A 24,553-nucleotide genomic window follows, 5' to 3' on the forward strand; every position below is an offset into this window, starting at 1 on the left:
AACAGATTATTTTGTTCTGACATGTCTCTTTATTTTTTTCCCCTAGGACAGTGCAGTCAATGCCTGAGAACTAGAGAGATTGTGTTTGATGATGGAAAACGAAACGTTATTTCAGTTGCAGAATTTTTGCTTAACTTGTGTGACTGGCATTTATGGTTGCCAATGGAAACTGTATCCACCACAACCCAACAAAAAGGTACTTGTTAAGTATGTGTATTGTATTGAACAATTAACACAAAGACTTAAACGTATAACTCAAACAGGTCTTTACTGGTTGGAGGTAGGGACTATACATAGGTCTTTACTTCATGCCCACAGGCGGGAACTGAGGGGGTTCAGTACCCACAGTACTATTTATACCCCTATGGCCAGGAGTGGTACTGCGTATCACTACGCCCAACAAGTAGTGCAGTCCTGTCCATAGGTTCAAAGTAGCACACATATTACATACACAACATTCCTCCCTTCCTAGCTTTACAGTCATCTCCCCATTTAACATAACGTAATAACATATATACATATATAACTTCAGGTTTACATAACAGAATAACATAGATACATAGATAACTTCATGTCAAAACAGATCACAGATTCAGTCTCTGCGGAAAACAGTTCACAGATTCAATCTCTGTGGTGGAGTCGGTTCACGTTGCTGGAGTGATTCATTCAATAGTCCTTCCATGGATTTAACAGTTTGAACTTCCGAACTGAATTGGCTCCGTTCGGAGGGACCACGTGTGTGATCTGGTAGAGGTAATAATGGTTCAGATGGGTCATCTTCTGTTTCGACTTTTCCTTTTCTGCTTCTTGGAGACTCTCTGGGCTCCACTGTCAGCTGCCAGCTGCATGTGCAGTTCCTCCTTCTCTCCCTCCTTTTTCCGTAGTAGAGCCACCTTCTCCCGATGTTCCGTAGACTTTCGGTGCTCCTCCATGATTTCTGTATGGTGGGAGTCGAAGTTACAAGTTGGGCAGGACAGGACATAGTAATATTCGGTGTCGTCCTGATCTAGGCCAGCGAGAGGGTCTTCTATTTCCTCCATACCCAGCTGGGCGTTAGCCAGCTTTTGTTCCAAGTCCAGACATCTTTCCTGAAGAGACTTCTTCATGCGTACCTCTTCATCCAGCTTTTTCTGGGCTTTCAGCAAGTCGTTTACTAATGACCTCATTTGAGATTTTACTACTTCAACTTCTTTTGGAGATTGATTGATCGGACTATTCAATCCCTCTACCGGAGCAGCTGTTTCAGCGGTCTGTTGTTCTACGTTGATGTGAGTCAGCGTACTTTTGGCATCCAAGGGCTGCTCTGTTGCAGTCATCTCAGTCTGTGTTGCCACCTCAGCTCTTCCAATAACCTTTGAGAGCTCCGAACCCCTTTCGTTTGAATATTGAAGTTCGTGTTCAAGTTTTTCCCATTTCAGAGTCCTGTCCTTCAGCATATGCAGGAGTTGGCTGACCGTTAACTCCTCTGACATCAGACGTTTTGTGTGCTCCTGCTCCATTTTCTCCATCAGCTGCTTCTGTTGTCTTTCCAGATTCTCCAACTCTATATCAAAGAACTCTTTCGTTGCATTCAGCTCTTGCTCACAACGGCGAAGCATTTGTTCTAATTGCTGTTGTAGTTTGAAATGGAGTTGAGTTCGAGCCCGGTGTCCCTCAGAAATGGGCACATCAGTAGACTTGCCAGACTCAGAATCCACAGTTAAACTATGTTGTTGTTGCTCAGTGGAATTCTGTGCTGAAACTTTGTCTTTTGCACCTGAGTTGGGCTTACCATCATCCGTTCCAGAGTCTGGGCCGACTATCTTCACCGAGTTCTCACTCGTTATTGTTTGTAGGAAATGCCAGTCCATATTCATTTTCCTAATCCACTCCCGTCCTAGTAGTGGAGAACCTCCTTCAGATATCACATATAAGTCCATTATTTGACTGTCTTCGCCCTTGTGGACCACTGCAACCTCTATTTTCCCGATGGGGTACACTCTTTGCCCCGTGTATGTTTTCAATATAATCCCCGTATCCTGTAGGGGAATATGTTGGAATAACTTTCCGTAATCTTTCTTATTTATGACCGTCAATGCCGATCCAGTGTCCAATTCCAGTTTTACTTGGACTCCTTCTATCTGAAGAGTGACCCAAATTGTCTGGAGGTCTGCACCCTTACCAGCGTTGAGTACTCTTAAGCTAGCCAGTTCATTACAGCTTAAGCTAGCCAGTTCATTACTGCTAGCGTCTGAATCGGACTCCTGTTCGGTCACCTTGTGTACCTTTGCGTATTTTCCTTGCGGTGACTTCTTGTTGCTGGTCTTCTTCCCTGACCTGCATACTCTAGCTATATGTCCAAGCCTACCACAAGTTCTACATTCTTGGTTTTTAAACCAACACTGGTTCTGATCATGCGTTGTCTTTCCACAACGATAACATTTGCCAGAACTCACACCCAATTTGTGTGCACTGAGCTCCGGTGACTGTAGCTGCATTACTGCTGTGCCTCTCGCTGCGGCTTCGTGTGCTGCTGCCATAGTGACCGCCTTCTCAAGCGTCAGCTCATTCTCCTCGAGCAGTCGCTTTTGTGTATCCTGTTTAAATAAACCACACACAAATTTGTCTCGAAGTGCCTCTGTCAGTCCCGTTCCAAACTGGCAATATTTCGCTAATTTACGCAATTCCAGGAAATAATCAGCATTGCTTTCATGCTGTAGCTGCCTTCTGTCGTAAAATTTAAATCGTTCCGCTAGCATCAGCGGCGTGGGGTTTAGATGATCTTTCAGGACAGTAACAATCTCATCGAACGTCTTATCCGCCGGTTCATCTGGTGATAACAGGTGTTTCAATTGCCCGTATGTCTTCGCACCCATTAAATTTAATAATGTTAGAGCTTTATCTTGGTCATGAATTTTATTGGCCTTACAATAATTTTTTACTCTTTCAACATATATGGCCCAATCTTCGAGGTCACTATCAAAGGTGCTAATATTCCCGTGTTTAGGCATTGTAGATTTGCAATTTCTCAGATTTTATTTTGTTTACTTGTTATCAAAGATGGCGGCTTCCCGCTCTTGCCGTCGTCCTCCGCCCACAAAATGGCGGTTTTCCCGCGCTTGGCGGTCTTCACCCGTCCCCCGACGCCGTCTCCCTTCAGCCCCCGAGTGCGGCCCTTATCTTTGGTTCCGATCGCTGGCCCGCGCTGCGCCTCGCACTTGAAGCGGCTCCCGGCCTCTGGCTTACCCGCTCGCGCGTTTCACCGCGGCTCTTATCAGGGATTGCGATCGCCCTTATCTTCTCCAACTTCCCCAGCCCTGTCTTTGCAGCCAACACTGCACGGCTTACCCCACCACCTAGGTTGAACAAGGAAACTGCAGAAAGACTTCTGTCAGTCGCTGGAAGCTGTCAGGATGTTTGCTGCACTCCAGTGCTCAGTCGCTGATGGAGGCTTCAGAGTCCTAAAGCCTGTCGCTTCTAGTGGGGTGGTGATGTTTGAAACCTCTCTTCAACTGCCGCAGGGTAAGAACCTGACTCGTCGCCAGTGTTAAGTATGTGTATTGTATTGAACAATTAACACAAAGACTTAAACGTATAACTCAAACAGGTCTTTACTGGTTGGAGGTAGGGACTATACATAGGTCTTTACTTCATGCCCACAGGCGGGAACTGAGGGGGATCAGTACCCACAGTACTATTTATACCCCTATGGCCAGGAGTGGTACTGTGTATCACTACGCCCAACAAGTAGTGCAGTCCTGTCCATAGGTTCAAAGTAGCACACATATTACATACACAACAGTACTATCCTGAGTTCTGAAAATAATTCCAGTGGGGAATGAGGTCCTAACACCTGAGATAGAAATAAGCAGAGTTCTCTACAGTGGGCAATCATTGCCTAGTTAATAGAAGGCAACCAGTTTATGGCTTTAGTATGAAGCATAGGTTTGAAAAGAGGTGAAACTGAGGTAGCCAATGAATGCAGTTAAAGAAAGAGCACATCTTCTGACACATGTGCTCCTCAGGACGGGTCTATAAGAGTGTACAACTGTCCTATTCTTCCCATGATAGGGAGGATGGGCATAGAGACATGCAGCTATGAAAATTGCATACCTCTGTGTCCCATTCTTTCTATAACAGGTGTGTGTCACTGTTCATTCTTCATATGGCAAATGTTGTTTCTGTGCATTCTTCTTCTTATGACAGTTGTGTGTCTCTGTGCCTCATTATTCCCATGACAGGTACATTCCTGTTTGAAGAATTTCCAAGCCTTGCTGTACCAACTGTTGTTGCTCATTGATTTTTCCTAGTGTTTCTCAAGTTTTTATTGTTGTTCTAACATTGGATTCTAGTTTAGCTGCTACAGAACAGAGGAACAGGAGTAGGCCATTCAGTCCCTTGAGCCTGTTACACCATTCAACTCCATAACTCCTAGAGTCATAGAGTTATACAGCACATAAAGAGGCCCTTCGGACCATCGCGTCCACGCCGGCCATCAAGCCCTGTCTAATCTAATCCCATTTTCCAGCATTTGGTCCGTAGCCTTGTATGCTTTGGCATTTCAAGTGCTCATCCAAATGCTTCTTGAATGTTGTGAGGGTTCCTGCCCCTACCACCCTTTCAGGCAGTGAGTTCCAGATTCCAACCACCCTCTGGGTGAAAAAGTTTTTCCTCAAATCCCCTCTAAACCTCCTGCCCCTTACCTTGAATCTATGCCCCCTTGTTATTGACCCCTCTACTAAGGGCAAAAGTTCCTTTCTATCAACCCTATCTATGCCCCTCATAATATTTTGTATACCTCAATCACGTCCCCCTTCAGCCTTCTCTGCTCCAAGGAAAACAACCCCAGCCTGTCCAGTCTTTCTTCATAGCTGAAGCGCTCCAGCCCAGGTAACATCCTGGTAAATCTCCTCTGCACCCTCTCCAAAGCAATCACATCCTTCCAATAGTGTGGCGACCAGAGCTGCACACAGTACTCCAGCTGTGGCCTTACCAGCGTTTTGTACAGCTCCATCATAACCTCCCTGCTCTTATATTCTATGCCTCGGCTAATGAAGGCAAGTATCCCATATGCCTTTTTAACCACCTTATCCACCTGTTCTGCTGCCTTCAGGGTTCTATGTACATGCACACCAAGGTCCCTCTGATCCTCTGTCTTTCCTAGGGTCTTACCATTCATTGTGTATTCCCTTGCCTTGTTAGTCCATCCAAAATGCATCACCTCACACTTTTCAGGGTTAAATTCCATTTGCCACTGTTCCGCCCATCTGACCAACCCATCTATATCGCCCTGTAGCCTGAGGCTTCCCGCCTCGCTATTTACCACCCCACCAATTTTCGTGTCATCTGCGAACTTACTGATCATACCTTTTACATTCACATCCAAATCATTAATGTAGACCACAAACAGCAAGGGACCCAGCACCAATCCCTGCGGTACCCCACTGGACACAGGCTTCCAGTCACAAAAACAACCTTCCACCATCACCCTCTGCCTTCTGCCACTAAGCCAGTTTTGGATCCAATGTGCCAAGGCACCCTGGATCCCATGGGCTCTTACCTTCCTGACCAGTCTCCTATGCGGGACTTTATCAAAAGCCTTACTGAAATCCATGTAAACCACATCCACTGCACTACCCTCATCCACACACCTAGTCACCCCCTCGAAGAATTCAATCAAATTGGTCAGACATGATCTTCCCTTGACAAAGCCATGCTGGCTATCCCTAATTAATCCCTGCCTCTCCAAGTGGAGAGCAATTCTGTCCCTCAGAATTTTTTCCAATAATTTCCCTACCACTGATGTTAGGCTCACTGGCCTGTAAGTCCCTGTTTTATCCCTACTACCCTTCTTGAATAATGGTACTACGTTAGCTGTTCTCCAGTCCTCTGGCACATCCCCTGTGGCCAGAGAGGTTCTGAAAATTTGTGTCAGAGCCCCTGCAATCTCCTCCTTTGCCTCACATAGTAGCCTGGGATACATCTCGTCCGGGCCTGGGGATTTATCCACTTTTAAGCCTGCTAAAACCGCTAGTACCTCCTCCCTCTCGATGCTAATATGTTCAAGTATATCACAGTCCACCTGCCCGATTTCTATGTCCACATCGTCCTTCTCCATAGTGAACACAGATGCAAAAAATTCATTTAAAACCCCACCTACATCTTCTGGCTCTATCACAGTTTGCCACTTTGGTCCCTAATGGGCCCTACTCTTTCCCTAGTTATCCTCTTGCCCTTAATATACTTATAAAACACCTTAGGAGTTTCCTTTATTTTGCTCGCCAGTGTTATTTCATGTCCCCTCCTCGCTCTCCTAATTTCTTTTTTAAGTATCCCCCTGCACTTTTTATACTCCTCTAGGGCTTCCGCTGTCTTTAGTCCTTTGTATCTGCCAAAATCCCCCCTTTTTTTCCTAATCCATTCTTGTATATCCCTTGACATCCAAGGTTCCCTGGGCTTGTTGGTCCCACCCTTGACCTTTACGGGAACATGTTGCCATTGTACTCTCTCAATTTCCTTTCTGAAAGACTCCCATTGCTCCGATGTGGATTTTCCTTCAAGTAGCTGATCCCAGTCCACATTGGCCAGATCCTGCCTTATCATATTAAAATCGGCCTTCCCCCAATTTAGAACCTTTATTTCCGGTCCATCCTTGTCCTTTTCCATGACTACCTTAAATCTCACCGAATTATGGTCACTGTCACCAAAGTGCTCACCTACTAACACTTCTACCACTTGCCCGGCCACATTCCCTAGAATTAGGTCCAGTACCACCCCCTCTCTTGTAGGACTTTCTACATGCTGGCTCAAAAAGCTCTCCTGGATGCACTTTAAGAATTCTGCACCCTCTAAGCCTTTCACACTCTGACTATCCCAGTTAATATTGGGGAAGTTGAAATCCCCCACTATAATTACCCTGTTATTTGCACACTTCTCTGAGATTTGCCTACATATCTGTTCCTCTACCTCCCCCTGGCTGTTTGGGGGCCTATAGTACACTCCCAGCAAAGTGCTAGCCCCCTTTTTGTTTTTAAGTTCAACCCATATGGCCTCATTAGAGGAACCTGTTAATATAGCATCCCTCCTTACAGCAGTAATTGTCTCCTTAATTAATATTGCGACACCCCCTCCTCTTTTACCCCCCTCTGTCTCGCCTGAAGATTCTATACCCCGGAATATTGAGCTGCCAGTCTTGCCCCTCCCTCAACCATGTCTCTGTGATAGCAACAATATCATACTCCCATGTGTTCATCAACACCTTCAGTTCATCTGCCTTATTCGTAAGACTCCTTGCATTAAAATAAATGCCATTTAGCCTTGCCATACTCCCTTGTGCCGTTGCATATTTGCTCTGCCTTCCAGTCTGACTTATTTTTTCCTCTATATTTGGCTGTACATCACCCCCTATTATAGCTCCACTCTGTATCCCATCCCCCTGCCAAGTTAGTTTAAACCCCCCCGAACAGTGCTAGCAAACCTCCCCGCAAGGATATTTGTCCCGTTCTGGTTCAGGTGCAACTCTTTGTAGCCTTGGCTAGCAAAACTCTATCAATCTCAGATTTAAAATTATGAATTGAGCTAGCAGCTACTGCCTTTTGTGGGAGAGCATTCCACACTTCTACCTTCTTTTGCATGAAGAAGTGTTTCCTAACTTTTCTCCTGAATGGCCTGGCTTTGATTTTAAGGTTTTGTCCTCTTGTCCTAGACTCCCACCAGCGGAAAAAGTTTCTCTCTATCTACCCTATCAATTCCTTTCAAAATCCTAAAACCTTAATCAAATCACCCCTTAACCTTCTTTATTACAAGGAATACAAGCCTAGTTTATGTAATCTCTCCTCATAAACTAACACTTGGAGCCCTGGTAACATTCTGGCGAATCTGCACTGCACTCCTTCCAAGGCCAATACATCCTTTCTAAGGTACGGTGCCCAGGACTGTACACAGTGCTCCAAATGTGGTGTAACTGTAACCCCTTTCACGGTTCTCTAGATATATGTGAGATGTGGTCTCTGTTGTAGACAGTATTCTATAGTCCAGTAAGGAGATCACTACTACAATGGCTTAATTCTAATTATCTTACTTTATAGTTTTAACATCAGACAGTATAAGAAGATTACAGGTCAATGAACTAAATTAGACATTTGCATGCATTAGAATGAATCTAGACATAATAAACATACATTCTCCATTTACATGGATTCAAAGGAGAATCTGTCCCTGTGTCCAAATTCGACTGCACTCTTTCGTTGGCGCGCTTAAGTTGGAGCTCATGGTATGTATAATGTCTGCAAGACTTACGACTCCGAACCCCTTCGTTGAATTCTCTTCACGATCACTGAATCCCACTTTGAGTTCTGGATGCAGAGCACACAGCAGCAGCTGGAGTTGGTGACTCTCTCTCTCTCTCTCTCTCTGCAGCTTTTCCAAGTAGATCCCCATCAGCACGAGGCAAGCAGCTCTCCCCAGACCTCTGCCTTGCAGATCTGGGTTCAGACGACGATCCCCCGGTACTGGTGACTTGCAGCCAGCCAGTTCAGGATGCAGTGCTACTAACACGAAGGGCGGCGGCCGATTTTGGAAGCCCGGGACGGGATGCGGCAGCCATTTGCCTCCTGAGCCCTCTTTTCAGAGCTCCTGCCCTCTTCTCTTCCAGTCGCTCTCTGCAGCTTTTCCCGCTCGAAAAACCCGACTCCACCCCTTCCTCCTGGGGTTTCTGCCTGGAGACTGCGCAGCCTCACTGTCTGCAACAGTTGATACTGGTGCAGAACTATGGAAAGTATGCTCTTAGTCACATTGTGTCCTTAAAAGTTCTTGCCGTACCTTCACATGGGCAACTTTAACCCAGGGATTTATAACAATGATAATACAGTGTCTAAGTTAAAGATTGATAACCATACTTAGCGTACATAACATTTCCAGTGGGTATTACAGTCCCCCCCTACCAAATATAGGCATGTCCCCATGACTAATGAACTTTACACATAAGTGGTTGCACATGTATAAAGGGAGGTAACATATCGAACCGTAGGGGCTATCATTACACTTGGCACTCCTAGTGTACTGTATGTCAATCTTTCAGGAACCTTCTTAACTCGCTGTGAGCTCCTTATTTCGGATACCCGGTCTTCAGTTCCTTCAACTACGTTGGAGGCGCTGGTTCCTTTGTTATAATGCCTTTCAGTCTCTTTTATCTCCTTCTCGGAAGCATCTGGTTCTTCCCAAACCATGTCCAAGTCTAAGCCAAATGGTTCAGACAATTCATCCAGATTCTGTCTTATGCGTCTTTCTGGGAGGTCGTACCATAGACCCCATTCTTCATCTTCCGACTCATCAGGTTCCTCATGATCCACACACTGTGTCATGGGTTTTCTGTCTTCTGGAACAAAGTTTTCCCGGTTTCTCATTTTTTTCCTTCTTCTTCTCTGCAGGGTTCTCCTACTAGGTGTCGGCTCATTATCCGCTGGCGGATCCAGACGCACTTGCTGTCCCAATGGCAGGATATGATTCCGGTGCAGTATTTTTATGGGTCCATTCCCACCTGCAGGTTTTAGCCGAAACACAGGTAGTTGTGACATTTGACTTTCAACAATGTAAGGTGTAGAAGCCCAGCGGTCTGCTAACTTATGTTTCCCTTGGAGTCCTAGGTTCCGTATGAGAACTCGGTCACCAGGCATGAGTTGGGAAAAACGGATCTTCTGGTCATACCTCTGCTTATTTCCTTTATTCTGTTTGGCAGAAATAGACTCAGCAAGTTCATAAGCAGCTTGCAATTCCTTTCTCATGTCAGATACATACTTGAGGTAAGTTCTCTGTGATGTGCCATCACTGGATACTCCGAAACACAAATCCACCGGCATCCTCGCTTCACGTCCAAACATGAGGTAGTACGGTGAAAAACCAATAGCGTCATTTCGGGTACAATTATAAGAATGAACAAGATGTCCAATGTGCCGACTCCACTTGTTCTTTCGCTTTGAATCCAGCGTTCCAAGCATGTCTAACAAAGTACGGTTAAACCGCTCAGGTTGAGGATCTCCCTGAGGATGGCATGGAGTTGTTCTTGACTTCTCAATCCCGAGCATGGACAACAACTCATGTATAAGTCTACTTTCAAAGTCTCTACCTTGATCACTGTGTATTCGCTTTAGCAGTCCATAGTGGATGAAGTATTTCTCCCACAACACTTTGGCAATGGTGGATGCTTTCTGATCCTTTGTGGGAAAAGCATGGGTGTTGTGAGGGTGCCAGTCTGTTCCTTCTGTAGCCTCTAGATGGCACCTTCAATTGTTTCTAGCCCTTTGTTAATTGTTCCTAGCCTCCTGTGTTAATTCTTAATGGCCTGTTAGCTGTTCATGGGTTTCACCTGGTTTTCTTGGTATATAAGTTCTGTGGTTGCTTTCCTCTGTGCTCAGTCCTAACCGGGGACTAGCCTTCGCTCTGTGGCTGCTGGCTTTGACTAGCTGGCTGCCATGGTTCTTGAGCTCTGTATTTAAGATGTATCTAAGTCTGTGTTCTTGTTGTTCTTAGTCTTGATAAGGCGCTGGGCTGGACAAGCGTGTTGCCATGTTGGCGCTTGTCTTGAGCTCTGTATTGATAAGCCAATTACCCCTGTGGTAGCTTGTCTCGAGTCTCGTCTCGGCAAACCAGTTCCCCTTGTGGTAGCTTGTCTCAGGCTCAGTATGGACAAGTGGGTTGCCTCATGGAAGCTGTCCTGAGTTCCTATCTTGACTAGCCGTTTGGTAGCTTGTCTTAAGTTCTTATGTATGTTGTTGTGTTCCTTGTGTGAATCTAGTTATGTGTGAATCTAGTAAAGTTCAAACAAAGTACTGTATATTTGCCTCTCGCCTCATTTCTGCACTTGGGTCCAGAACCTACCTTACCCGGAGAGCACGGCCCCGTGGCTCCCACACCCGTCACAGGCGTAGTGAGTATAATGATCTGTAATGACCAAGACATTTGCGGTATTGCTGGAATCGGGTTCGATGGACAGAAAATCCATACAGACAAGGTTTAGAGGTCCATCACTTTGCATGTGAAACAGAGGAGCAACTCTTTTAGGTAAAGTCTTTCTCTGGACACAACGTGCACAGGACTTGCAGAACTCCTCAACCACAGACTTCATACGCAGCCAATAGAATCTGTCCTTGACCAACCCATAGGTCTTATCTACTCCCAGATGACCTGCGTCATCATGCAAAGACTTCATCACTATTTCCCTGTACTTTTCAGGCAGGACCAACTGTGAATGACATGGTTTAGTGGGTGGGTGAGTGATTCTACACAACACTCCCTCTTTAATTTCCAAGTGGTCCCATTCTCTTAGGAGCAGACGACAGTCAGGATGTTTTGATTTGTCGATCTGTGTAATATCACCCAGACGGAGAGCTGAAAACACCTCATGAATACAGGGATCCTCCTGTTGTGCTTTGGATATTTCAGATGAACACAACATGGGTAAGTTTTGTACATCCAAACTGGAAAGGTTGCAAAATGCCTGGGGAACAGCATGCATTGACGTTCCCAAGTGGTCAATCTCTCGGGCATGAAATGAATTCTTTGGTCCAGATACCACGGACATCTGACACATTACTTTCACATCTGCTGAAGCAACATCTTTCCACTCTGGTTTCTGGTAGTGTGGGCGACGAGACAGAGCATCTGCGTCAATGTTCTGGTTCCCAGGTCTGTACCTGAGACTAAAGTCGTAAGCAGATAGTGCAGCAAGCCAGCGGTGGCCGGTGGCATCAAGTTTTGCCGAAGTCAGCACATAGGTTAATGGATTATTGTCTGTCCTCACTTCAAACTTCGTTCCATACAGATAATCCTGCAGCTTATCCACCACCTCCCACTTCAACGCCAAGAATTCTAGCTTATGAGCTGGGTAGTTACGCTCTGATGGCGTAAGACTGCGACTGATGAACGCTACGGGTCTCAGCCCAGCTCCTTGGTCCTGATACAACACACCACCCAACCCTTCTTGACTGGCATCCACGTGTAGCACATATGGCAGCTGTGGGTTTGCAAAAGCCAACACGGGGGCTTGAGTAAGACTTTTCTTTAAGGTGTGGAAGGCCTCTTCGCATTTCTCATCCCATCTAACATCAAAAGGCTCAGAGGGTTTGAAGTAGTCCTTGTTCTCTTTACCTTTAGCCTTTTTCTTCCTCTCGGCTGGTGGGAGGTAACCAGCCAGCAGCTGATTCAGAGGATGGGCCACTTTGGAGTAATCCTGCACAAAGCGCCTGTAATACAGTATCCGCAGAACCCAAGAAATGACCGCAAGGCAGTCACTGTGTTCGGTTTGGGCCATGTGGTAACAGCTTCGATCTTGGATGGATCTGTGGCTACTCCATCCTGTGATACAATATGCCCCACATAGGACACGGATGTTTGGCAAAACTGACACTTGTCCAATGATAGCTTGAGACCTTCATCCTCCAGGCGACCAAGCACTTTCAGCAACCGAGCTTTGTGTTCTTCAAGGGTTGCCCCAAACACAATGATATCATCCAAGTACACCAATACTTCGAGCAAGTTCATGTCCCCAACTGTTTGTTCCATTATTCTTTGAAAAGTTGCTGGAGCACCTGAAACTCCCTGTGGCATCCTTTCAAATTGGTAGAACCCAACTGGACATATAAAGGCTGTCTTTTCTTTGTCCGATTCACTCATCGGTATTTGGCAGTATCCACTTCTGAGATCCAACACACTGAACCACTTGCTTCCATTAAGACAAGCCAGTGCATCCTCAATTCTTGGAACGGTGTATTGGTCGGGAATAGTACGTCTGTTAAGCATCCTAAAGTCCACACACATCCGAATCTTTCCGTTCTTTTTCCTCACCACCACTATAGGAGATGCATAAGGACTCCTGGGCTCGGTAATGATCTCAGCTTCTTTTAACTGCGACAGGTGCTGTCTCACTGCTTCGATGTCAGCTGGTGCCAGCCGTCAAGACCTCTCCCGAAAGGGTTTATCCTCGGTAATTCTGATAGAATGGCAAGTACTCTTACTACAACCAACAACAAACTCATGAGTAGAGAAAACTCCTCTCCGCTCCATCATCTTCCTGACTAATCGGTCCTTCCATTCTTTAGGAACGAGTGAATCTCCAAAGTTGAAGGAGGAGGGTGTCAGATCTCCGGTTGAGTTAACTTTGGACTCTTCCTTCACATGTGACGACAGTACATTTACAGGAAACAGATGCGCAATCGGCATTCCTTTCCTTAATGTGATTCCTTTGCCTGACATATTCCTCACGGTCACTGTAACTCTCCTTGACATCACAGCTGTCGAGGTCTGCAACTCTGGTCTCACCAGAAGCTCATTTGGAAACCGTGACTCTTCTGCAGGATCATCAGGTGACTCTATCAGAATGGCTTCAGTACCTGGCGTTCCAGGGAATTTTGGTATCCCAGGGATTCTAGCCACTCCTCCAGGATGCAGGGTGATAGGTTTGGCTCGAACGTACCACACAGTTCCTCTTTTGCTATCATCTACGTCGGAAGAAAGTTCAGGCAGTTTCTCAAAAGCCTTTTTGAAAACAGGGTGAATGTGTCTGGTGCTCAAGAAGTTTTCACCTCCCTGCTCTTTGCAGCTTGTCAGGAGTCGTCTCACTATGGGTGTATTACTGCCAACCAGTATGGAAACCTCACCTTTCACCATGGGGTCAGGGCAAACCAACACAAGTGCATCAATGGTCTCAGTGGTCCCTACATCAGCTTCCAAGAACTCCAACCTCAGCGACAAATAGCCATCATATGGGTAATCAGCAGGACTAAGGCCCCAGATCTGCAGAAGACTGATTGGGGTTAACGGCAAATGCGTCAGGTATCGGTCATAGAAGGATCTGTACAGTATGGTAACCTGAGAACCCGTGTCGAGGATAGCTTTAGTATAAATGCCTTCAATCTGTATTGATACAGCAGAACTCGGCCCTACTAAACCTTCAGGTATGATGTCTTTCATATCCCCTCGTCTATTATTGCACTTAGCGGAACGTGTCTTAACTACAGGGACAGCAGGCCGTTCCGTTACTGTGCCCCTTTGTAGTTTCCCGACTTCTTGGTAAGTTTTATGAGACGGTCATTTACTTTTTTTAGATTTTTCTCTCCTCTACATTCTCGCTTGAAATGTCCATCCTTTCCACAGTTATAACAAAAGACTCCAGGTCTATCTCCTTCATGGGGATATCCTTTAGAGGAATCACTCATTTTGCTGTTAGACTTCGCAGGGTGTTCAACCTTTTGCACCCGTGCGTCATCCCTTTCTGTGTTGGGCTTAGACCGAAAATATGCCATCTCGGCTCTCATGACATTTATTTCCTTCTTCAGCTGTTCCATCTCAGGATTGACATCACCCTTGGGAGTAGGAACTGTAACAGGAGTCACAAGCTTGGACATCACAGCACTCTTTGCTACATTCCGGGCCTGAAGCATATCCTCCTCCTCTCTGACTTCCCTTAGCAGCTCAGTGAACGTAGGTGGATCTCGCAACTTATGGGTCATGCGTATGCGAAGAGCAGTCACGTCTTCGAGCAATGCACCTCGCACAACCTGTTCAATGCGGAACCGATTCATTTCAGGCAACTCAATCCCTCTTTTCCGTAACATACAATGCAGCAGTTTGTCTATTCTCAGCAGATAACTGGACAGCTTCTCTCCCTCACACTGGAATGTGCTTCTGAATCTGACCATCAAATCTGAAATGGTTTCAGTAGTTCCAAAGGCAGTTTCTAGAGCCTGCATGTAGTCAAAGGAAGTAGCAGAGGTGTTCTGCGCCTTTAAGAATCTTACAATGTCAGCAGCAGGACCCTTAAGGCTTTCTACTATTCTCTGCCTCTTCACATTGTCACTGCACTGCCATTCCTCTAGCAGAGGCAGGGTCTGCTCAACCCAGGCGTCGTACTCCTCTTCCCCACTGGGAGTTGGTCTCACTCCTGAGAACATACGGAGCTTACGGTATCCCTGAGCCTCGAAGGGCAGATTGGTGCATTTATCCACCAGAGAACTAATGGCACTGACCAACTGAGTGTTCATATCCCGGGCCGAAGGACCTATCAGACCTTTGACATCAGCAACAGTCTTTCCTTCTTGTCTCAAGAATGACAACAACTTGGTCTGAAACCCTTCTTCTTCCTTAGTAGTAATAGGGACAAACTGAACTGGCCAGGGACCAGCCTCTTCAGAAAGCCCAACTGCCTCAGGTAAACCATGACCTCTCAGGTTCTCTGATGTCTGGATCAACACAAACTGCTTCTTGGTAGCTGTATCCAAGCAGCGCTCAACTATCCTAACCTTTCCAAAGGCTTTGACACAATTCAGAGCCCTTAGCAAGACATCATCAGGGTCATCGTTAGCAACACCATTCAGCACAATGGCATGGGTAGTAGCTATCTGCTTCCGTTTGCACCAAGCTTCAACCTCAATAACATCCATCTTTTATGCTCAAACAGCCCAGTAGAAACCACAAACCACTCTCTTAGCAATGAGCATTCAATACTGTTAGTTTACTGACATAAATAGACCACAATCCCGGACAAGCCCCCAAAATGTAACCCCTTTCACGGTTCTCTAGATATATGTGAGATGTGGTCTCTGTTGTAGACAGTATTCTATAGTCCAGTAAGGAGATCACTACTACAATGGCTTAATTCTAATTATCTTACTTTATAGTTTTAACATCAGACAGTATAAGAAGATTACAGGTCAATGAACTAAATTAGACATTTGCATGCATTAGAATGAATCTAGACATAATAAACATACATTCTCCATTTACATGGATTCAAAGGAGAATCTATCCCTGTGTCCAAATTCGAGTGCACTCTTTCGTTGGCGCGCTTAAGTTGGAGCTCATGGTATGTATAATGTCTGCAAGACTTACGACTCCGAACCCCTTCGTTGAATTCTCTTCACGATCACTGAATCCCACTTTGAGTTCTGGATGCAGAGCACACAGCAGCAGCTGGAGTTGGTGATTCTCTCTCTCTCTCTCTCTGCAGCTTTTCCAAGTAGATCACCATCAGCACGAGGCAAGCAGCTCTCCCCAGACCTCTGCCTTGCAGATCTGGGTTCAGACGACGATCCCCCAGTACTGGTGACTTGCAGCCAGCCAGTTCAGGATGCAGTGCTACTAACACGAAGGGCGGCGGCCGATTTTGGAAGCCCGGGACGGGATGCGGCAGCCATTTGCCTCCTGAGCCCTCTTTTCAGAGCTCCTGCCCTCTTCTCTTCCAGTCGCTCTCTGCAGCTTTTCCCGCTCGAAAAACCCGACTCCACCCCTTCCTCCTGGGGTTTCTGCCTGGAGACTGCGCAGCCTCACTGTCTGCAACAGTTGATACTGGTGCAGAATTATGGAAAGTATGCTCTTAGTCACATTGTGTCCTTAAAAGTTCTTGCCGTACCTTCACATGGGCAACTTTAACCCAGGGATTTATAACAATGATAATACAGTGTCTAAGTTAAAGATTGATAACCATACTTAGCGTACATAACCTTTCCAGTGGGTATTACATAACCAAGACTTTGTATATATTGGTCCTGTCACACCTCAGAGGAAAGCACAGGTGACTGTACTCTGGAGAAAACAATCCAGATATTCCTCCCCCTCCCTTATGTGTCAGTGTGTCTTTAACTCTCACTCCAGCTCAAGGACTCTGAGCTGGAGTGTCTCAAGGCAGATACATTTCCTGCAGATGTGCCAATCCAGGACAGTCTCACATTCCACAAACTCCCACATATCACTATGTCGACACATGGCCTGCACTGCCATTTCTAGTTTTTAAGCACGTCTCAATTTATTTCTTATACTCTGTGTATTAGTATGTAAAACTCTTATTTGGGCAAGAGATCTAACCTGTCTTTCTCACATGTATAACATAACATGTTTCTTATTTGTCACTCCTGCTGTAACTACTAGTTATGTTAGTATTCCCTTCACCTGGAGTATCTATATCACTCTTTGTGACCTGAACTCTACTCTTATCCCTTTTTTTACGTCCTTAAACTATTATTTTTTACTATTGTTTCTGACTGAGCCCTCCCCCTCCCCACTTATTAATTTAAATCCTATTTATTTACCACCCTATTTATCCTTTCCGCTAGGACTTTGGTCTCAGCCCATTTCAGGTGCAGCCTGTCCCAACGGTACAGCTCCCCTCATCGCAGTACTGGTGCCAGTGTGCCATGAAATGGAACCCCTCCTTCTCACACCACTCCTTTAGCCATGTGTAAAGTCTGTGGGTTGTGCAGTTAATAAATACACAGACTTCAGAAGTAACAAACAAACAGGTCTTTACTATTCGAAGGTCCGGGCGAATCTGCCCCAGCAATCCTGCTACAACACTTATATACTGGTGTGGTCACTATCGGTATTACAGTATACAGAAGCCAAACAAATAGTGCCACACCTAAAGTAGTTCCCTTAAAGGTGAACGGTTACATACACTACAATCCTCCTTTTTTAGCTTATTACTTACAGAGTCCCCGTTAAACATACATATCTTCAACTTCCTATAAAACAAATTACAGATATAATCTCGGTGGAGTCAATGTCATATAAAACAATTTACAAATATAATCTCGGTGGAAACAGTTCACAGGTTCAGTCTCTGCGGAAACAGTTCATAGATTCAGTCTCTGATCTTGACTCGTTCCGAACAACATTTCTTTGGTGTAGCCGGTTCACCTGGCTAGCGTGACTCCTCCATAGCCTTTTTCTTGACGTAACAGCTTGAACTTTTGTCCTGTTGAACCAGCAGTGCGGACTTTTACAACCAACTGGCTGTCTTGACATTTTCCAGTTTTCCAACTGATTTAGCTCCTTTCGTAATGTCCCGCCTGGAATGGTAGAAGTGCTAATATTTTAGACAGTTATTATCTTCTGCTTCTTCTTTTTCTTTTCTGCCTTTTTGAAACTCTCGGAGCTCCTTTCTCGGCTGCCAGCTGTAGCGCCACCAATTCTCTATGTTCCTTAGACCTTAAGTGCTTCATCCGGATTTCAGCACTTTGAGAGTTTTCATCACAAGCTGGGCAGACCACATCCTCATAATATTCAGTGTCACTCAACAGGTCATGGTAATATTCGGGTTCGTCCTGAGTTAGGCCCGCTAGAGAGACTTCTTCTTCCTCCTCACCCGTCTGGACGTTAGCTGACGGTGGTTCCTTCCCTAAACATCTTTCTTGAAAAGCCTTCTTCATGCATTCATATTCATCCCGCTCTTCCTGGGTTATCTGCCATTCCTTCACGACGGACCTCATTTGTGAGCTCAATACCTTCCTTTCCATCGGTAATTGCGTTATCAGGCTATTTAACCCTTCTACTGCAGTAACGGTTTCCACATTCTTCTGTTCACCTTGACGTGATTCAACGTACTTTTGGCATCCTTGTAAAATTTGTGTTGCCACCTCAGCTATCTCCGTGACTTTTGAGAGCTCCGAACTCGTTCCCCCTGAAGATTGAAGCTCGTGTTCAGATTGTTCCCCTTGCAGAGTCTTGTCCTGCAGCATATGAAGGAGTTGGCTGACCGTTAACTCTTCCCTGGGAACACGGTGGATCAGAGTCTTCTCCATTTCATCCACCTCTTTCTCCAATACTTCCACCTTACGTTCCTCTTGAACTTTGGCTTTCAGCGCTCGGAAAAGTTGCACCCTGATGCTCTCTAGTTCATGTTCAGGGACCATTCTTACAGTGTCCTGTTCTTCCACTGAAAGGATTCCCAGTTGAATCTGTTCCTCAAGTTGTTGAACCTCGGTCATTGCCGCCTCATATTTGTCTTGGGTGTCCTTCAATGTTTTTATAAGTTCTTGGACATCCTGTCTTTCATGCTCTGCCATGATTTTCACCTCTAATTTCTCATCTATGGATGGAGCTTCTATCGATGAGTCTGTCTTGGCCTTGAGCTCATCAAGAATTTCCTGCAGCCTTTGGACTTCTTGCTCATGTTCAACCTTTAGTTGTTCATAAGCTTCTACTGAAACTAGCTTTTCGGAGGCTGCCGAGTTAACCCCCTCCAGAATTGTAGCCTGGGCCTGTTCATACTGTTCTTTCAACTTCTCACACTCTGCTTGTAAGGAGTCGTAGAGAAGAACTGGAATAAAATCCTGGCTCCCTGAAGATTCCTCTTCCTTTGGTTCATTCTGTAAATATTCTAGTTCCTGAACAGCATCAGGGGAATGTGATTGGTATTTGACCACGATGGCTCTATGGTCGCTCTCTGCTTGAGCTAGCTGTCTCTGTAGTCTTTCCAGGTTCTCCCATTCGGTGTCCCAGAACTTTTCCATATTTTTCATCTCTTGTATGAGACGGTCACTCAACTGTTCTAATTGTTGTCGTACTTTGACATAAGTTTGAGTCCGAACTCGGTGTTCTTCCGTCGTGGATGAATCTTTTGCTTGAACAGGCTCAGAATTCCCTGTCAACCTGGAGTTCTGCTCTGCAACTTTATTCTTCTTGGTAACATAAGTCCTTCTGCATGTCTGCGTTTCCTTCCCCATCGTCGGCAAGTCCCTTTTAGCCTTGTCTTCCATATTTGCATTGGTCTTATCGTCATCCATTTCAGAATCTGAGCTGATAGCTTGCACCGAGTCCTCCCTCATTATGGCTTTTAGGTAGTGCCATTCCATATCTATTTTCTTAATCCACTCCCGTCCCAGAAGTGGTGGTCCTCCTTCAGGTACTACGTACAAATTCATTCTTGGGTGTTCTTTACCTCTATCTCTCACCTTGACTCTTATTTTCCCCATGGGGTATACGTTCTGCCCCGTGTATGTCTGTAATACGAACTTGGTATTTCTTAAAGGTATGTGAGAGAATAGCCGGTGGTAGTCCCTTCGGTTGATGACTGATAGAGCTGATCCAGTGTCCAGCTCCATTCTTACTTGGACTCCAGCTATTTTTAGTACGACCCAGATCGTTTGTAGATCCGTCTCTTTCCCCACATTGTGGATTCTCAGACTACCCAACTCCTGGTTGTTTGGGTCTGAGTCTGAATTCTGTTCGTCTGCACTCTTCTCAGCCACCTGATGTACCTTGTTGTACTTTTCTTGTGGTGGCTTCCGTTGATTGTTGGTCTTTTTCCCGGACCGGCATACCTTCGCGATGTGACCCAGTTTGCCACATTTCCTACACTCTTGGTTCTTAAACCAGCATTGATTCTGGTCGTGCGTTGTCTTCCCACAACGGTAGCATTTTGTTCTGCTCGCAGTAATTTGGTCCACCCCGAGTGCCGCCGCCTTTAGCTGCATTTCCGCCGTCCCTTTCGCTGCGGCTTCGTGTGATGCAGCTATGAGGACAGCCCTGTCCAGTGTGAGGTCGTTTTCTTCCAGTAGTTGCTTCTGCGTTCCTTCTTTGGACAATCCGCATACGAACTTGTCCCGCAGTGCCTCTGTCAGATTCCCTCCGAACTGGCAGTATTTCGCCAGCTTACGCAGCTCGACCAAGTATTCCGCATTGCTTTCGTCTTTCCTCTGCGTTCTTGCGTAGAATTTGAATCGTTCAGCCAGCATCAACGGTGTGGGGTTCAAGTGGTCCTTCAGCACAGCCACAATTTCTTCGAAGGTCTGATCCGCTGGTTTAGCTGGTGCTATTAGATGCTTCAAGAGCCCGTATGTTTTTGCCCCCATCGAGTTTAGCAATGTTATCGCCTTGTCGTCTTCCTCTATTTTGTTGGCTTGGCAATATAGATCTCTATGCGTTCCACATACGTGGCCCAGTCTTCTATTTCAGAATTAAAGTCGTTAATATTCCCTCGCTTAGGCATCTTTCTTCCCTTGGGAGCAGCACCAGTATTTCTTTAAGTATTCTTATTTACTTGTTTGTTTCTAAGATGGCGGTTTTCCCGCAAAATCGGCGGTTTCCCGCTCTTCCCTTCTCTCCCCGCCCACTTCAATGGTGGTATGTCAATCAAGATGGCGGTTTTCCCGCGAAAATGGCGGTTTCCCGCTTCTGGCGTCTTCTCCGCCTAATGGCGGCTTCCCGCGTTTCTCCCCGGTGGAAGGGGTACGCTTCCCCCACAGCGGACAGGTTCAGCCGCTGGCTGGCTACCGCACAGCTCCCCTTACTCGGCTATGTCTTTTCCTCCCGCCCGCACGGCTCTACCGGCGCTGGGTACACCCCGTTAACGGAGGACAGTTCAGCCGCTGGACTGGCTCTCGCGCAGTCTCTCTCTCCGTACCCGGCTCTGTCGCTCTCTCACCCGCACGTTCGGTGTTACCGGCCCTGGGTACCCCGTTGGTGGAGAACAGCTCAGCCACTGGACTGGCTCTCGCGCAGTCTCTCACCCCGTTTTCGGCTGTGTCTCTCACCCACTCCCGCACGTTCGGTTTTGCCGGCTCTGAGTACCCCGTTGGTGGAGAACAGCTCAGCCGCTGGACTGGCTCCTCGCAGTCTCTCTCTCCACACCCGGCTCTCACCCGCACGGTTCCCGTTCGCCTCCCCAGCCCTCTCGCAGACCGGTGTTTCCCTCCCCGGCTGCGGCTGGGTTTCTCTTCCCGCGCCTACTCGCAGGCTCAGCGCTTCGTGGCTGCGGTCGCTGCCCGGATTTTTCCCGCCGATCGCGGTCCGGCTGTCACCCGACGCCGTTGGACCCGACTTTTGGCCGGCACAGCTCCCCCTCGACCGAGGTCGAGTGCTCTGCCCTTATCCTCCGGATACTTCTACACCTTCCCCTACTCACAGTCTCTTCGGCCGCCTTGTTTCTTGCTGGTCGGCTCACTCCGCACCGTGGCAGAAGGGTAGTCAGTGCCTGTTGCTGATACAGCTTTTGTTGTTAGTCTTCCTGCTTTCTGTTGTTGCAGCCTCGTGTTTTCTTTTGGTAGCACGACGAGGGCGGTTGTCTCTCTTCGACGCTCTTCGTTGCTTTTGGTAATCTTGCCGCAGGGTACGATCGGACTCGTCGCCACTGTAAAGTCTGTGGGTTGTGCAGTTAATAAATACACAGACTTCAGAAGTAACAAACAAACAGGTCTTTACTATTCGAAGGTCCGGGCGAATCTGCCCCAGCAATCCTGCTACAACACTTATATACTGGTGTGGTCACTATCGGTATTACAGTATACAGAAGCCAAACAAATAGTGCCACACCTAAAGTAGTTCCCTTAAAGGTGAACGGTTACATACACTACACCATGGGTTCACCTTCCTGATCTGTTTGTCCCTATGCCAATTAGCACATGGCTTGGGTAATAATACTGAGATTACCACCCTTGAGGTCCTGCTTTTTAATTTAGCTCCTAACTCCTGATACTCCTTCAGCATGACATCCTCCTTTTTCTTTCCTATGTCATTGGTCCCGACATGGACCACAACAACAGGATATTCCCCTCCCTTTCCAAATTCCTTTCCAGCTGCATCGAGATATCCCTTACCTTGGCACCAGGTAGACAATACACCCTTTGGGACCCTTGATCGTGGCTGCAGAGGATGCTATCTCTCCCTCTAATTATTGTATCCCCTACAACTACTATATTTCCATTCTGCTCCTCCCCCCTTTGGACAGCCTCTGCTTCACAGTGCCTGGGTCGGTATTATGGCTGTTCACCCCACAGTATCTCTCCTTATCCTCACAGGTATCAAGTATATTGTATCTCTCGGATATGACCAGTGTTGGAGGGAACTCCTTCTCTATCTCCCCTTGGTTCCCCCTATCCTGCTGACTGATAGCCACACTCTCCCCTTCCTTCACCTGTGCTTTCCTCTGAGGTGTGACTGTACTCTGGAGAAAACAATTCAGATATTCCACCCCCTCCCTTATGTGTCAGTGTGTCTTTAACTCTCACTCCAGCTCAAGGACTCTGAGCCACTCCAGCTCAAGGACTCTGAGCCACTCCAGCTCAAGGACTCTGAGCCACTCCAGCTCAAGGACTCTGAGCCACTCCAGCTCAAGGACTCTGAGCCACTCCAGCTCAAGGACTCTGAGCCACTCCAGCTCAAGGACTCTGAGCTGGAGTATCTCAAGGCAGATACATTTCCTGCAGATATGCCAATCCAGGACAGTCTCACTTTCCACAAACTCCCACATACCACCATGCCAACACTGCCATTTCTAGTTTTATTTATTTATTTGTTTGTTAATAGTAATTTAATTCTAGATATAATAGAATTGCTTGAGATCCAGATTATATTTAGTAGATGTATTTGGCTTGATTTCAGGTTAATTTGCCACTAGTCTTGTTTTTTGTTTATTAACTTCTTTATTTTAGTATCCCCTTTTATTATTTATATAGACCAGATTTTTATTTAATGCAATTCGTATCCCTTTAATGTTGGTATCCTCTATTTACATAATTAAAATTTTATCCCCTTTGATCTAATTACTTACTCTGATTATTTATATATTTACTTTTGGCCCTTAGTTTAAATTACATAGCACCTCCTTCCTCCTCTGCACCAAATTCCCACTCACCAAATTCCCATCAACGCTCTGTTTAGCAAGCCACTCTGTTTAGCAGATTCACCCAACTCTCACCAAGCTCTGTGCTCACAGCTCTTTGTTTTAACTGATATCCCTGTAATATGGGACAGTGTAGAGGGAGCTTTGCTCTGTGTCTAGCCTGTGCTGTGCCTGCCCTGGGAGTGTTTGATGGGACAGTGTGGGGGGAGCTTTGCTCTGTGTTTAACCCGTGCTGTGCCTGCCCTGGGATTGTTTGATGTAGCATTGTTGTGGGAGCTTTCCTCTGTATCTAACACACGCTGTACTTGCTCTGATTTTGTTTGATGGGACAGTTTGGTGGGAGCTTTATTCTGTGCCTGGTCCGTGCTGTGCTGGCCCTGGGAGTGTTTGATGGGACAGTGTAGAGAGAACTTTACTCTGTATCTAACCCTGTGCTGTACCTGCCCTGGGAGTGTTTGATGGGACAGTGTAGAGGGACTTTACTCTGTATCTAACCCATGTGGTGTAAATGATTCTGCATTTGAGGGGATCAGTGCTTAAACCAGCTGTGTTCTGATTAAACTTTTTACAGTAAAGAGTTGAGTTTGGCACAATCCGTGTCTGGGATTCCTTCGCCCTGAGAAATACGGAATTTTGTTCATAAGATGGTGCGTTTGGATTAATACAGAACAACGTTTAACTTCACTGGGCTGGATTTCTTTTTTAATCATTCATTCACTCTGTCTTTCAGAACAGGATGCGAGCTATTTCTCTCGCTGCTTCTCTATTCTTCTTAGGCAGTCCCTCGGAACCGAGGATGACTTGCTTCCACATTAAAAATGAGTTTGCAGGTGACTGATGAGTCCCATGCGGGACCTACAGTCTCTGTCACAGGTGGGGCAGACAGTGGTTGAAGGGGCGGGTGGGTGAGGTGCTTGAGTTGACGTGCGCTCCTTGCGCTGCCTGCGCTTGGCTTCCGCTTGCTCCCGGCGAAGAGACTCGAGGTGTTCAGCGCCTTCCCAGACGCTTCTCCTCCACGTTGTGCGGTCTTGGGCCAGGGATTCCCAGGTGTCAGTGGGGATGTTACACTTTTTCAAGGAGGCTTTGAAGGTGTCCTTGAAGCATTTCCTCTGCCCACCTGGGGCTCCCTTGCCATGCCAGAGCTCCGAGTAGACCGCTTGTTTTGGGAGTCTCGTGTCAGGGATG

At 46.4% G+C, this 24,553-nt stretch overlaps 1 protein-coding gene across 3 annotated transcripts in view; it reads left to right on the top strand.

The window, feature by feature from the left end:
- The window catches only part of LOC147125153 (glycerophosphodiester phosphodiesterase 2-like), a 181,621-nt gene that overhangs the window by 45,090 nt on the left and 111,978 nt on the right, over positions 1-24,553 (top strand). For all 3 annotated transcript variants that reach the window (XM_085998271.1, XM_085998274.1, XM_085998272.1), the window contains exon 2: positions 47-196. In XM_085998271.1, coding sequence (XP_085854397.1) covers positions 89-196 — 108 coding nt within the window. In that variant the 5' untranslated portion in view covers positions 47-88. The remainder of the gene's footprint in view (positions 1-46; positions 197-24,553) is intronic.

This window comes from Somniosus microcephalus, chromosome 1 (genome assembly GCF_052327205.1).
Source record: "Somniosus microcephalus isolate GS21.2 chromosome 1, FLI_Smic_1.0, whole genome shotgun sequence".
NCBI classification, from domain to species: Eukaryota; Metazoa; Chordata; class Chondrichthyes; order Squaliformes; family Somniosidae; genus Somniosus; species Somniosus microcephalus.